Here is an 11,922-nt window from a genome sequence, read left to right as displayed (position 1 = left end):
CCGTAAAAAGAGCAACGTATGGACGTAGTCAGACATAGAGAAGTCAAGAGTAGAAACATTGGAAATGTGGTGCTACCTAAGAATCATGAAGATAAAATGGATTGGCCAAGTAAGCATATACCGTATTCCTCCGAATATGGTCCCCCTCTGAATATAGTCACCCCCCCCCCCTAATTTTGAGGCTTGAGTTTCGGGAAAAAATTTAAAAAATGGGTTTGAATATAGTCCCCCCTTAACTTTTATCACGGGCATTTTTGGAAAAAAAGGGGAGACTATATTCAGACATATACGGTAATGAGCAAATACTAAGAAGATTGGGAGAAAAGAGATATCTTATCTAAATCCTAAAAAGAAGGTATTTATATACACGGTTGTATAAGAACCCCAACAATTTAATTGGCCCAATTGTCAGAGGATGGCCTGATGAAGACAATTATCAGAAGGACATATGGACTGGAAGAGGAGCGAGGGACAACCTCCAATAAGTTTCAATGGAGAGGTTAGTTGGGACATAAAATGAAATAAATATGTAAATATGAAAAAAAACTGGCAGATTGGAGAGTGAATTAAAAAAATGCCTCTTCATTGTGTTCACTCATGATAAATTTAAGACTGTACGGATTACATTTTTCTTAAATATGTGACACAACATTCCTCATGAATATATAGAAAATGGATTAAATGCTCTTTAAATCTCACTTTATTCTTCTTAGTTAATTTGTATCGTCTTACAGCTAGACGCAATGTCTACCACGGGATACAACATGTCCCTAATTCCACTCTTGGCCACGCCGAGGTCGTTTCCGTTGTAGTAGAAGTGAAGATCTCCGTTCCATTTCTTCAAGACCCCAAGTCTGTCGCCCTCCTGAAAAGAATTTGATTGGATTAATTCCAATATCTTTCAATTTTCTTTAATCGGTCTTTTTACCATCTATTGGTATACATCTACGATTTGGAGGAGAACTTCATATTTCATCATATGGTGAAGTACAGCAATAATTTTGAAATAAGGCATTGCAATGAGTTTTAATTTTATTTTATTGATTAGAATATGAATTTAGTGGAAACAGTGAAGAATATTTCTGTCTTTTACCACATTGATTGAGATGCTTGATCATGGTGATGCGAAGCACTTTTCGTATGCTTTTGCTGCCCCTGCCATCCAAATATATTTATTTAACCCTTAGGCTGCAGCAGTTAACGATTTTAGCTGCCGGCCAGTGCAGAAGAGACCCTCCTGTGCAGGAGATACTCCCAGCCATTAGCCCCTTAGCAATCCTTACTGTGAGGAAAAAGGCCCAAGTGTAGGTAGTGCCCAAATATCCAGGTAGAAAAAATAACTGTGGGTGATTGCTAGGGATGGTCGGATCGGATACCTCGGATCCAAACATCCGCGGATATTGCCCTTCATCGGATACAACGGATCCAAAATCGCGGAAGACATCGGATCTGTATCCGAAATTTTAAATAATAGCTTTAGTGAATGCAACGCCCCATAAGGGTGGAAAGAGTCCCGATTCTATCTTCGAATGCGCCGTCGCATGCGATTCTTGTCCTACTCATGAACCGTTTTGTTTGAAAGCTCTCGCAGAGGTTACGTATGAGAATTTCAGCCGTGGAAAATAAAAAAAGGCAAAATATGACTGGCACATAGTGTGACTCTTCCCAAGAGTTTGCACAATCATCGGGGGAATCTCAGTGTCAGGTATTTGAAAATGCATTTGGATCCGAAAATATCCGATCCGAAAGATCCGACTCCGAAAATCAAGGATCCGATCCGAATGCGAATCCGAAAAAAATCCTGGATCCCTCCATCCCTACTATAATGTTTTTACCTAATCATTTCAAATTTATTAATGTGAAGAATTATCTGTAAATGTAAAATTTATTTTTCATTGTGAGTTAGCGTTTCTCTAACTTTTTGAATAGATTAATGTATTATTGTCTTTAGCTGCAGGGGTTATTTCGTTTTTTTTCAGCAGACATTTTAGTAATTATATCATCACAAGATCCCAGAGAAATGTCATAATGCTACTTGTGTTTTTAATACATTCAATAAACCCACAAAATTGGCATTCAGAGCCAGTGGCATAACTATGGGCATGGATGAGAGGATATATCCTCCCCAAAGCATAGGAGAAATGAAAAAGTTATTTAAAACTATTGTTCAGTTTTGAAATTCAATAATTGTAGCTGCTTAAAGTTAGATTTTTAGTGCCAAAATGATGTAAAATATATATATCCAGTCATGTCATTTTTTACTTTTCCCGGACACCCCAATGCCTGGAGGGGGGGGGGAGGTAGCCACCCTAGGACATCCCATCCCCCTAAAGCATATTCCTAGTTACGCAACTGCGCAGAACTATATATTTACACTTTCTTCCAATAATAATAATAATTAACGTTTGGCACATCGAAGATATTATAGGTTTTGGTAAGTAATATATCCATAATATTACGTAGCGCCGGTTCGCTGGAGAAGGATATTCGAAATAACGTTCGCTCACTTCGAGGTCGAAAACACAACTCTTTATTCTTTTCTCTTTTACAAAGGGTCAAAGCCTCTCTCCCCGTTGTGGGCCTTCACGCCCCTTCTCTTGGGTTTCCCCCCAAGAGTCCATTCCCGCGCGTCCTCACAATTATATATGCTAGGACCTTGGGCGGTCTAACAATTATATTTGCTTGGAAAGATACCATTAGTGTCATATTTTGGCACGCATAAACACATAGCATAAATTACCTATATTGCACCTGGTAAACGAGTGTATATCATTATCTCCCTTTTTTATGCTTGTCCTCAAGGATGGTGATAAAAGTGAAAATCATATTAATTAGAGGTAATATTGCGGAAAGGTTTTCATTGGCATATACAGTAGACTCCCGATCATCGATGCATTCGTTTATAATCCGATTATCGATGGCTGGGCATTATGATGGGGAGGGACGGCACGAATAATCGGAAATCACGGATAACCCAAAGTTTCACTTCAATGTCTTGTAATGTTCATAATTTACGTAAAAAAACAATATATTATCGTGTATGCCGTTATTCTGTTATTTTAGAGTGCTTCCCGGACTCAATGAGAGCTTTCTTCGCCAGTTCGCGATCTTTTTAGCGGCGATAGCATGGTTGTACTCGTAATAGTAATGCTCTATGTAAGGCCTGGTTTCGAAAACAACACATCCGTGGCTGTGGGATCGCGGATACAGAAATGTGGCTTGCACGAGTGCTTCAAAATCACTTCTCGACGTCGGATACTAGACTGTCAGGCACCACGCCACGCAGTCACGTCTCGCACAAGTTGCCCGGGCTGCAACGGCTACCGGGCGTGTATCCGTGAACTCATAAGATCGCGGTCGCGCACTGCGAGGCTTGGAAAACACGAACACGGTACTCCCGTTAATGCAGCTAGCGCACGGTCGCTTCCGTTTTACGAAGAGGATTCTTTTGAAAATGATAAGTGCGGTGTATCCTAGCATTAATGCAGTAATTCCGATGATTTTGCGTCCGATTTCATTTTTTATTAAAGATCGCGGAAAAAATTGAGCGAGAGTGAATATCATGCCCGGATAATCCGCAACTCGGATAAACTGCAGCCGGATAATCGGAAGTCTGCTGTATGTGCATTGAAAAATAAATGATTTTAAATCGGATACAGTCCTCCAATTGCCAAAAGAGTTCACAAACATGAAAAATTTAGAATTCCACATTTTTTTATTGTCATCGCTTTCCTCTCTAGTGTTTTTTTTCTAGATAAATTCTTAACAATTTTTAAACGATTTTTAAGTGTATGCCCTTGCCATGATGAAGAATTGCCGTTATATTAATATATTCTTTTTGCAAGTGAACAATTTAACCCCTGCTGTTACTAAACCTCTTGTAACTAACTATAACGTGACAATCTATAAAATCATAAACTCAGTATTAGTAACGCGTCTTTTGACACACGACGAAAGATTAGTTGAAATCTCATTCTGACGCTTTGGTTAGGTCATGTATTATGAGACTAAATAATTGAATTCTCAACTTTGATATTTTAATTAGTATGCTCAACCATAACATTTTAAGACAATAATGATAGAGTGGTTATAAGGCCGAACTTACCTTTGCAATGTGTGGGCAGTAAGCGTTGTTTATAGCATTAACATCTGTTCCATTATTTTCGAAAAGTCCTGTTAGCAGCAGGAACCATGATGGAGCCCTAAGAAAAAAAAATCAGATTTATTTTCCTAATATGTATGACATTTTGAATAAACAAAATAAATGTCGGGATATTTGACTATGATAATTGTTACATTTTTATTGATTTAATCCTTTTTTATTGATGCCCACGAAGCCTTGATTTAGAATACTTATTGTAAAAAGCATCGATTTTTATCTGATTTCAGTTACTATGCCTGTAAAATGATGCTCGATCTTTGACAAGGTATCTCTGTAACGGCGTAGGTGGTGCTGTGGATCCATCAAAGCCACTTTTTATAAATACTCTCCTCATCACATTTTGTTTTCAATATATTTTAAGCAGTCATGAAAAACAAGTTCATTTTATTCTGGTGGTTGTATGTTTGTAATATTTGATGATTTTCACAACGTGACTTCATGAAATTATTTTGACCGATCAGAATAGCCCAGAATAAAACACCAATATTTTAAAAAATTCTACAGCTATTACAACGTCAATGAGACTAAAATCCTTACCTCTCAGAAATATGGACAAAGTTAAGCCCTGATGATAGTTTAAAATAAACAGAAAGGTTGGCTAAAACTTTTTTGCATAACATACGTTGACCTACACTCCAAGGACTATTTTATCATGAATTAAACGAGATCAAGATAAGGGGAAAAAATTATCCTTACTTACATGATGCGTGTCATTGAATCGGGAATCTCCACGTATTCCTCTAGATTTTTCGCCGTTACTCCAAACATCATTGCATTGGGATTCGAAGTGTCGTCCTTGGACACGATTCGTATCTCAAACATCTCGTCGTCCAACAGCGGACGAATAGTATACACGAGGGCGTTGATTGTGTCCTCGCTGACCGTGGCATGGAAAAGAAAGAGTAATAAATTGAGAAACATCATTGCCTGTACAGCGTTATCCATTAACATGTCAAAATTTTCAGGCTGCGTCCCGCGTGTGTTGTTGAATAATCCACGACAGTTTCTCCAGATATCCTGCTGGCGTCCTCAGGTGAAGGATAGCAAGAAGCTCGTGGCCCTCTCTCATACAGGGAATTTTGGTGCAAAAACAGGGAATTTACTTCTTCCAATCAGGGATCACCCTGAAATTCGCGCGAAATAATTCTTTTCCATGCTCTGTTGAGTTGATACTAGGGCTATGCGAGACTCTCGACCACCCGAGAGTCTCGGCATTCGAGACGAGAATTTCCTTTCTCGGTATTGTCGGGACGAGACTCTCGTCGCGGTCGAGAGTCTTGACGAGAGTCGAGAAGTCTCGCCCCTTCGAGATTTCTCGACACCCGTCGAGATTCCTCGGCTCTTCGAAAAAATAAAACTCTTTCTATTTTAGACATTAAAAATAATTTTTAAAAATTATTTTAGAACATGAAATACATTTCCAAAACCAAAAACAGTTGTAATATAAGATCGACATTGACAATTTAACCATATTTTATTATTAATTAACCAAAATTGACAGGTAACTAAGAACCTTTGTTACCTTAGTTACCATAAATAAGCATTGAAAATATAATTATATAAAATTCTGTAGAATTAGACTATGATGTCTTCTTTTTTGTTAATTTACAAGTGAATGTTTCTTTTTTATTATATTACTATAACAAGAGAGATTGATATAACAAGAAACCCTTTAACATGCCTGTGTATCAAAATTATATGCTTAATTTTTGTATAAGCCCTGATAATGGTTTGCAAATAAACATAATGCCGGCAAAATTTACGTTTCAATTAAAAGACCTACACTCCAAGATTCAAATTTTATTTTAAATATTGAGGTCAGGAAGAGGAAATAATTTTTTTTCCAAATCTCTCTTTGGGAACTCTACTAGCATCATGCACACTCTTTGAAAAATGGGACGCTGAGGGTAAATAATTAAAAAAATATTTTTATCATGTGAATAAATCCGTATACGTCGTAAGGGATACCCTAGTAAACTCTATCATCGACTGATTGCGGTATTCATCGGAAATTCTCGCCTTGCATCGCCTTGCCCGGGAGTCTCGACCGGTGTCGAGAAATCTCGAAGGGGCGAGACTTCTCGACTCTCGTCAAGACTCTCGACCCAGGCGAGACTCTCGCCGCGCCCAGAGTCTCGTCCCGACAATGCCGAGAAATGAAATTCTCGTCTCGACCGCCCGAGACGAGACCCTCGCACAGCACTAGTTGATCCCCACCTTCCCAGTTGTTGTTTGGTCTATTCACGATCTCAATTGGCTCTCTTTTTGTTCCGAGGAAATGCTTTTATTCTTTCGCAAATATTTTAGCGTCGTAAAATAAATTTGAATGTCCGGGTTCATTCACATTCCATTTTAATTGACGGCCCTAAAATATTAGCAAAGAAAAAAGTATTGTGAAATATTTCAAATCCTGCTGCGTTTACGGCGTTGAAATACACAATAATTGCCACGAGGAAAAAAAATCCCCTGGACCGGTAATCGAACCGCAGACATTTGGCGTTATACGGACCACTACGCTATCAAGGCTATAATGAAGTCAAGGCTTATATATAACAAAAATGGTGGGAAAAGCACAACACGCGTGAACCAATCAGGTTACACCTGACCACGAATGGGGTGTATATATGTATACTGGACAAAATGCGAAGAACGGCATTCGGAAGATCCCCTGAGGATGATCAGCAAGTCGCGGATCGAAACGTCGACGAGACATGGACGACATCAACCGGTGGAAAACCCGAGAAACCTTTCTGCAACTGATACGCCGGGAAGACCTAATATCACACATTTGACTTCATAATTGACGTTATAGCGGAAACATCGCTTAGCGTGTTTCTGTTATTCGTTCTTCACAGAAATTGAGGAAAATTTCAATGTATCTAATGAAGATTACCTACCTTTCTCTGGTGGCGGTGTGCCTGTCTTGTGAGAGTGTAGCAACTATACCTCGTTTGTCGCTGAATTGAATCGCTGCCCTAGAAGTCTCAGCTGGCTTTTTTCTGTGGATGAATGATTAATTTGTTATATTAGGTGCAAGTAATGATGTAGAAAATGTAAAAAGTTTTTCTTGAAAAAATAAGAGTATTTACTGTCATCTTTTCTAATATTCTTTCTGGAATAAGCTTCGCCAATATTCTATTCTTGGAGATTTAGTCTAAGTTTATGAAATGATATATTTGGACGAAAATTTTCCAAATTAATTTTTTTCTATCTCTGACACTGAAATGAAATTAACAGCAGAATAAAATTCCAACCTACAATTAATATTTTCACTGTATATAATATGGCGTTGTTTGTCACTTAGTCTACACATATCGATCGCTTTTGTGAGAAATGCCAATGGAATAAATAACTATTATATAGTTATACTCTTCGCCGAAGTTCTTCATTAGCAATTCACATGAAGTTTTTGAATTGTTGGTTAACCATGTACGATTTTTATGATTTTCAAGTGTGAGAAACGTAAATGTAAATATATGAAATATACTTTAATAGATAATTTCCGTTCGATTTTTATCGCCGATATTTTTGTGTATATCATACTTTCTAAACATGAAAATAAGAATTTAATTTTATTCTGATGCTGAGATCAGATTTTAAGCTCCATCTAAATGTAAGTATCTTCCTTAAATACATCTCTTCTGATGGAATAGTTTCCCTTTTATCGTTAACACGGGCATAAGAACACGATTTAAGTAAACACTAGTTATCATTTTATGGTTTTTGGAATCACCTCTAAATTTAAGACACTGCCAACTATGTTTGAATAATTTAAAAGAAACATATATCAGTTACTAAATATCCTGCTCATTGGATTCATTGTCAAAATAAAAGTATTCTGTTGTTTTTCACTCTTTTGATTCTTATTGCATTATAATTGTAGTTTGCGATATTTATCTTGGCACCTTATTATAGAACAGCATTGAGTCATAATTTTTCCGCCTAAATTGTTTTCATTACGCCCGTCAAAATTTCATTCATCCTTTTACTTACTCATTTTTTGGCAAGGCATTCTCATTGCAGTTCCAGCATCGAATGTTTTTATGAGGTGCAACATAAAGTGCATGTTACCTTTTGGTGAAACATTTTTCATCGTGTTAAATTTGCTGGAAACGGTTCTGTGTAGTACTTACTCCGTTTTTAAACTTGTAGCACCCTTTTTTTCTACCGTCTTGCGGGATACACCGTTTGAAATCATGAATTCCCAAACTTTTGAAGCGTCCGGGAAAGATTCTTCTGAAAATTAATCATAAAGAAGATTAATGGGATAAACTAACTGCATTACATTTTCATGAAAATTCCAAATTTACAGGTCTTCCTGTTCATGCACTCAGGGGCGCAGCTTGGATTAAGGCTAGGGGGGGTTGGAAGCGTAATTAACACAGGTGGGTATGGAATACACACCTTGGTAATAGGGTAGTTTCCTTCATCAAAGAAAACGAATGGCTTTGATTGCGATTCCTTACCCACCATTAGTGTATTCATAATATACAGATTATTTGGTTTTAGAAATCCCAGTTCAGACGAATGGCAATGGTCAATTTTAACCGCATTTGAAAAAGGCCAGATTGGCGCCCATGCGATGCCACTCCACGTGACGTCACAGGGACCTAGTTTCTATACGAGTAGTCAGGATTTTTACATCGTCTGAGATTACCAATATATGCATGAGGCACACACTTCAGGGAAACATCTCTCAATAATCACCTATTAAAACTGCCTATAGTGGGAAAGTTTCCTTCGTTTGATAAGGTATTAATAATCCTTATTTAAACCAAGCGTGCTACCTGCTAGCAGCCTGCATCGCAGCGAAGCACAAACCCTCGCCCCAAGGTCACCTCACACGGCATAGCCGGGAACCAGAATGACGTCACACGGGCTTTTCCCAGCATTCATACCTAGCCGTCGCGTTTCGCGCGCTCGAAAATTTTCACTTTTCATTTAATCGCGAAAAAAAGATATCGTCATTGAAAAATCTAAAAGCGTAAAATGCGTACTACAAGAGTAATAATCTTTCGATTTAGGCAATAAAAAAATAATAGGAAACCACCCTATTGGGAGATGCGGGGGCCCTCCCCCAGAAAATGTTAGAGATAAATGGTTCATAATGGTGAGTTTTATAGTTTTCGGAGGGATATTTTATTGCTCTTCACACTATTCTGCAAGTAAAATTAATTCTATTAAGCAAAATGGATTAAACTAAAAAAAATCTGAGCTTTTGGCGGGGGGGGGGGGGGGTTTATCCACCAAAACTCCCCCTCGCTGAGCCACTGCATGCATTGTCGACTTACGACCACAATGAATTGGCTTTCCGTGCAATAATATCTGATAATTGCATTCGACAATCAACATTTTTATGCAGACTCAACTATTACATCGTTCTTTATACCATAGGAATCATTGATTTTTTTTAAAATGTATCCGCGTGAACGTTCAACTATATATTTCTGACTGATGCTATCTGTTTTCATACAATAATATTTCAGAGTGATTGCCGTGGGACAAAATCCCCTAGTCCGGGAATCGAACCAGGTGCTTTTGAATTCTCGTAACCTGGATAGTTAAGTTGTCTGCCTAGTCGCCCGGAGAGCCAAAAGCCCGTGGTTCTATTCCGGCTCCAGGTAAATTTTCCACTTACGTGGCTGGTTCGAAATAAATGACAATGAGAAAAAATTATACTTAGTGGAATTAAATGTTAAAATTAATGAAATTCAAATACTCCTTGCATGAACATCATTTATCTATATACCTATTATACATTTATTTATAGTTCAGAACGCTCACTGGCTCACTCATACAAATGTTCTACATCTACATAATACTCCGCAAGCCGCCTAAAAGGCGTGTGGCAGGGAGTGTTAGGACACCAGCTTACAGCTAAAAAAGAATGAAGTACTCTAACGAAGTTGGGACTAGCGTTTATTAAAGTCCTTTATAGTTCGGGGGAAAAACGAATTCCCATATCTATCTGTTCGGCAAAACATCTCTCTTAATTTATCGCTTTTATCGGACCCGGAGATATAGTGTGGCTCTAATTTTATGCTATCCGTGTCGCTCTTAAAGATGTCCATTCTCAATTTTTCACGCAGTATAAGCCTAGCGCGCAGCCTCCGAGTCTCCAGCGGCTCCCAGCCTAATTCGCTTAACATCTGGGTAACGCTGTCTGTACGCCCGTAGCAGTTTTTGACGAAACGCGCAGCCTTCCTTTGTATTTTATTCAGTTCGCGGATTAAGTTTTTCTGCACCGGATCCAATACGCTCGCTGCATATTCAAGATGCGGTCGGACGAGATTTTCAGCCATGTATCTCACAGCATAATTGCTGAAGTCATAAGTTTTCAATTTTTTATCTATACATTAGTTTAAAATTGAATATAGCGAGTAGTTCAAGAAATGGCCACCAATATCCGATGGTAGCGATGCGAATATTAGAGGAAAGGAGGATGATAAAAAATCATTGCAACAAATATATTTATGCAAACAAAAGAAACGGAAGGGAAGTAGAAATAGTAGAAACGAAGAAAAGGGAATTAAAACTAAATGATGAGAATGATAAGGTAGAAAATTTTAAATTTATTTTGAAAAGTCAAAATTTTCAAGGCTTTTTTACATGTTAACAATTCCACGCAGACAAATTTGCTGTTGTATTCACTTTAAACCCTTATATAATTCTCAAAACAACGTTTTTTCTAAGGAACTGGAAAGAATAAAATAAATTATCTACGACGATCCGGACAGAGGCTCTAAATTATTTGCTTCATATACCACGAAAAACGTTTGGCGCGCGAGCCTATACAGCACTCAAATTATAGGTAGCATCAATTAAAATGTAATTAACTGTATTTCGTAGTTTCACTGTTTTATGTTGTACAGTTCAAATTGAATGTTATCGTGCAACATGCTCAAAATGTTTTTTTGTTGTATGTAAAGCAAATAATTTAGAGACCGAGTCAGGCTCGCAGAAATTTCTTTAGTTCCTTAGAAAAACGTTGTTTTTTATAAAAATTATTTTTACGTTGTAACCATCTGTACCATATGCTCGTTTTACCTGTGAAAGTGGAATTGTTGCTTATTTCAAATCTAGCCATTTAAAAAAAACCATAAAAACGAATCACCGATATGGGTATAGGTGTTGACTCACCGTTCCAGTCCTTACTTTGTTGCGGGAGTGGAACGTGATATTTGTTTCTCTGGGCACACGAAGTTGCAAACGCATAGCTCGAGATGGTGATGCAGAAAAGCAAGAAGTAGGTGGAGGCCATGTCGGATCCAAGCTATGAATGTAATTGCGGTATACTTCCTCAGTACTCCGGTTGTTAGACTGACCACTTCAATTTGCTGATTTTGAGTTATCGCGTGTGACTGGACTGCATTGTTAATCCCGAAAGCTCTGCTTCTGCGATATGGATCTCCATCTTCTGACTCAAGTTGTTGCTATCCAAACTCCGGATTATTTTCAGATAAAAAGAGGAATTTTATCACCAAAAACCTTGGTATGAGATGACAATTTTTTTAGGACAGTGAATTTTACCGTTCGATATCATTTTTAAAGCTGTTGTTGTACGCTAAATATCGAAGTATTCATTTCAGTGTTTTTACAGTATCATCACAAATGATTGGCGCTGTGTTGAGTATGGTTTAAATCAAAACAGAATTACTGACAGTTTATGCTTTTTATTTCTCGGATTTGTCGTCTCAGACATTTTTTTAGATAATGAATAAATTTCAATAATTTTTGAGGATCGAAACGAGGTAAACCCT

General features: G+C 37.7%; 1 protein-coding gene across 2 annotated transcripts; it reads right to left on the bottom strand.

The window, feature by feature from the left end:
* Positions 1 to 682: 682 nt before the first annotated feature.
* On the bottom strand, positions 683 to 11,559 carry LOC124165426 (neuralized-like protein 4). Of its 2 annotated transcripts, none has more exons than XM_046542833.1 (6): positions 11,303 to 11,559; positions 8,296 to 8,395; positions 7,060 to 7,161; positions 4,863 to 5,039; positions 4,106 to 4,202; positions 683 to 865 (listed from the first exon to the last, which is right to left on the bottom strand). In XM_046542833.1, the coding sequence occupies exons 1-6, from the start codon at positions 11,421 to 11,423 to the stop codon at positions 710 to 712; spliced, it is 753 nt and encodes a 250-aa protein (XP_046398789.1). In that variant the 5' UTR covers positions 11,424 to 11,559; the 3' UTR covers positions 683 to 709. The 2 variants fall into 2 exon arrangements, with proteins under 2 accessions (XP_046398789.1, XP_046398788.1); XM_046542832.1 differs by having other exon boundaries at positions 8,296 to 8,398; positions 11,303 to 11,558.
* Positions 11,560 to 11,922: the final 363 nt, after the last annotated feature.

This window comes from Ischnura elegans, chromosome 9 (assembly GCF_921293095.1).
Source record: "Ischnura elegans chromosome 9, ioIscEleg1.1, whole genome shotgun sequence".
Taxonomy (NCBI): Eukaryota; Metazoa; Arthropoda; class Insecta; order Odonata; family Coenagrionidae; genus Ischnura; species Ischnura elegans.
Note: the sequence above shows the minus strand (reverse complement) of the source record. Positions and strands in the feature narration are given on the sequence as shown.

Coding starts and splice junctions, on each gene's coding strand:
- LOC124165426 (XM_046542832.1), bottom strand. CDS start 11,423: ATGGCCTCCACCTACTTCTTGCTTTTCTGCATCACCATCTCGAGCTAT. Junction 5,040..7,059: donor CACACCGCCACCAGAGAAAG/GTAGGTAATCTT, acceptor TGCCACGGTCAG/CGAGGACACAATCAACGCCC. Junction 4,203..4,862: donor GATTCAATGACACGCATCAT/GTAAGTAAGGAT, acceptor TTTTTTTCTTAG/GGCTCCATCATGGTTCCTGC.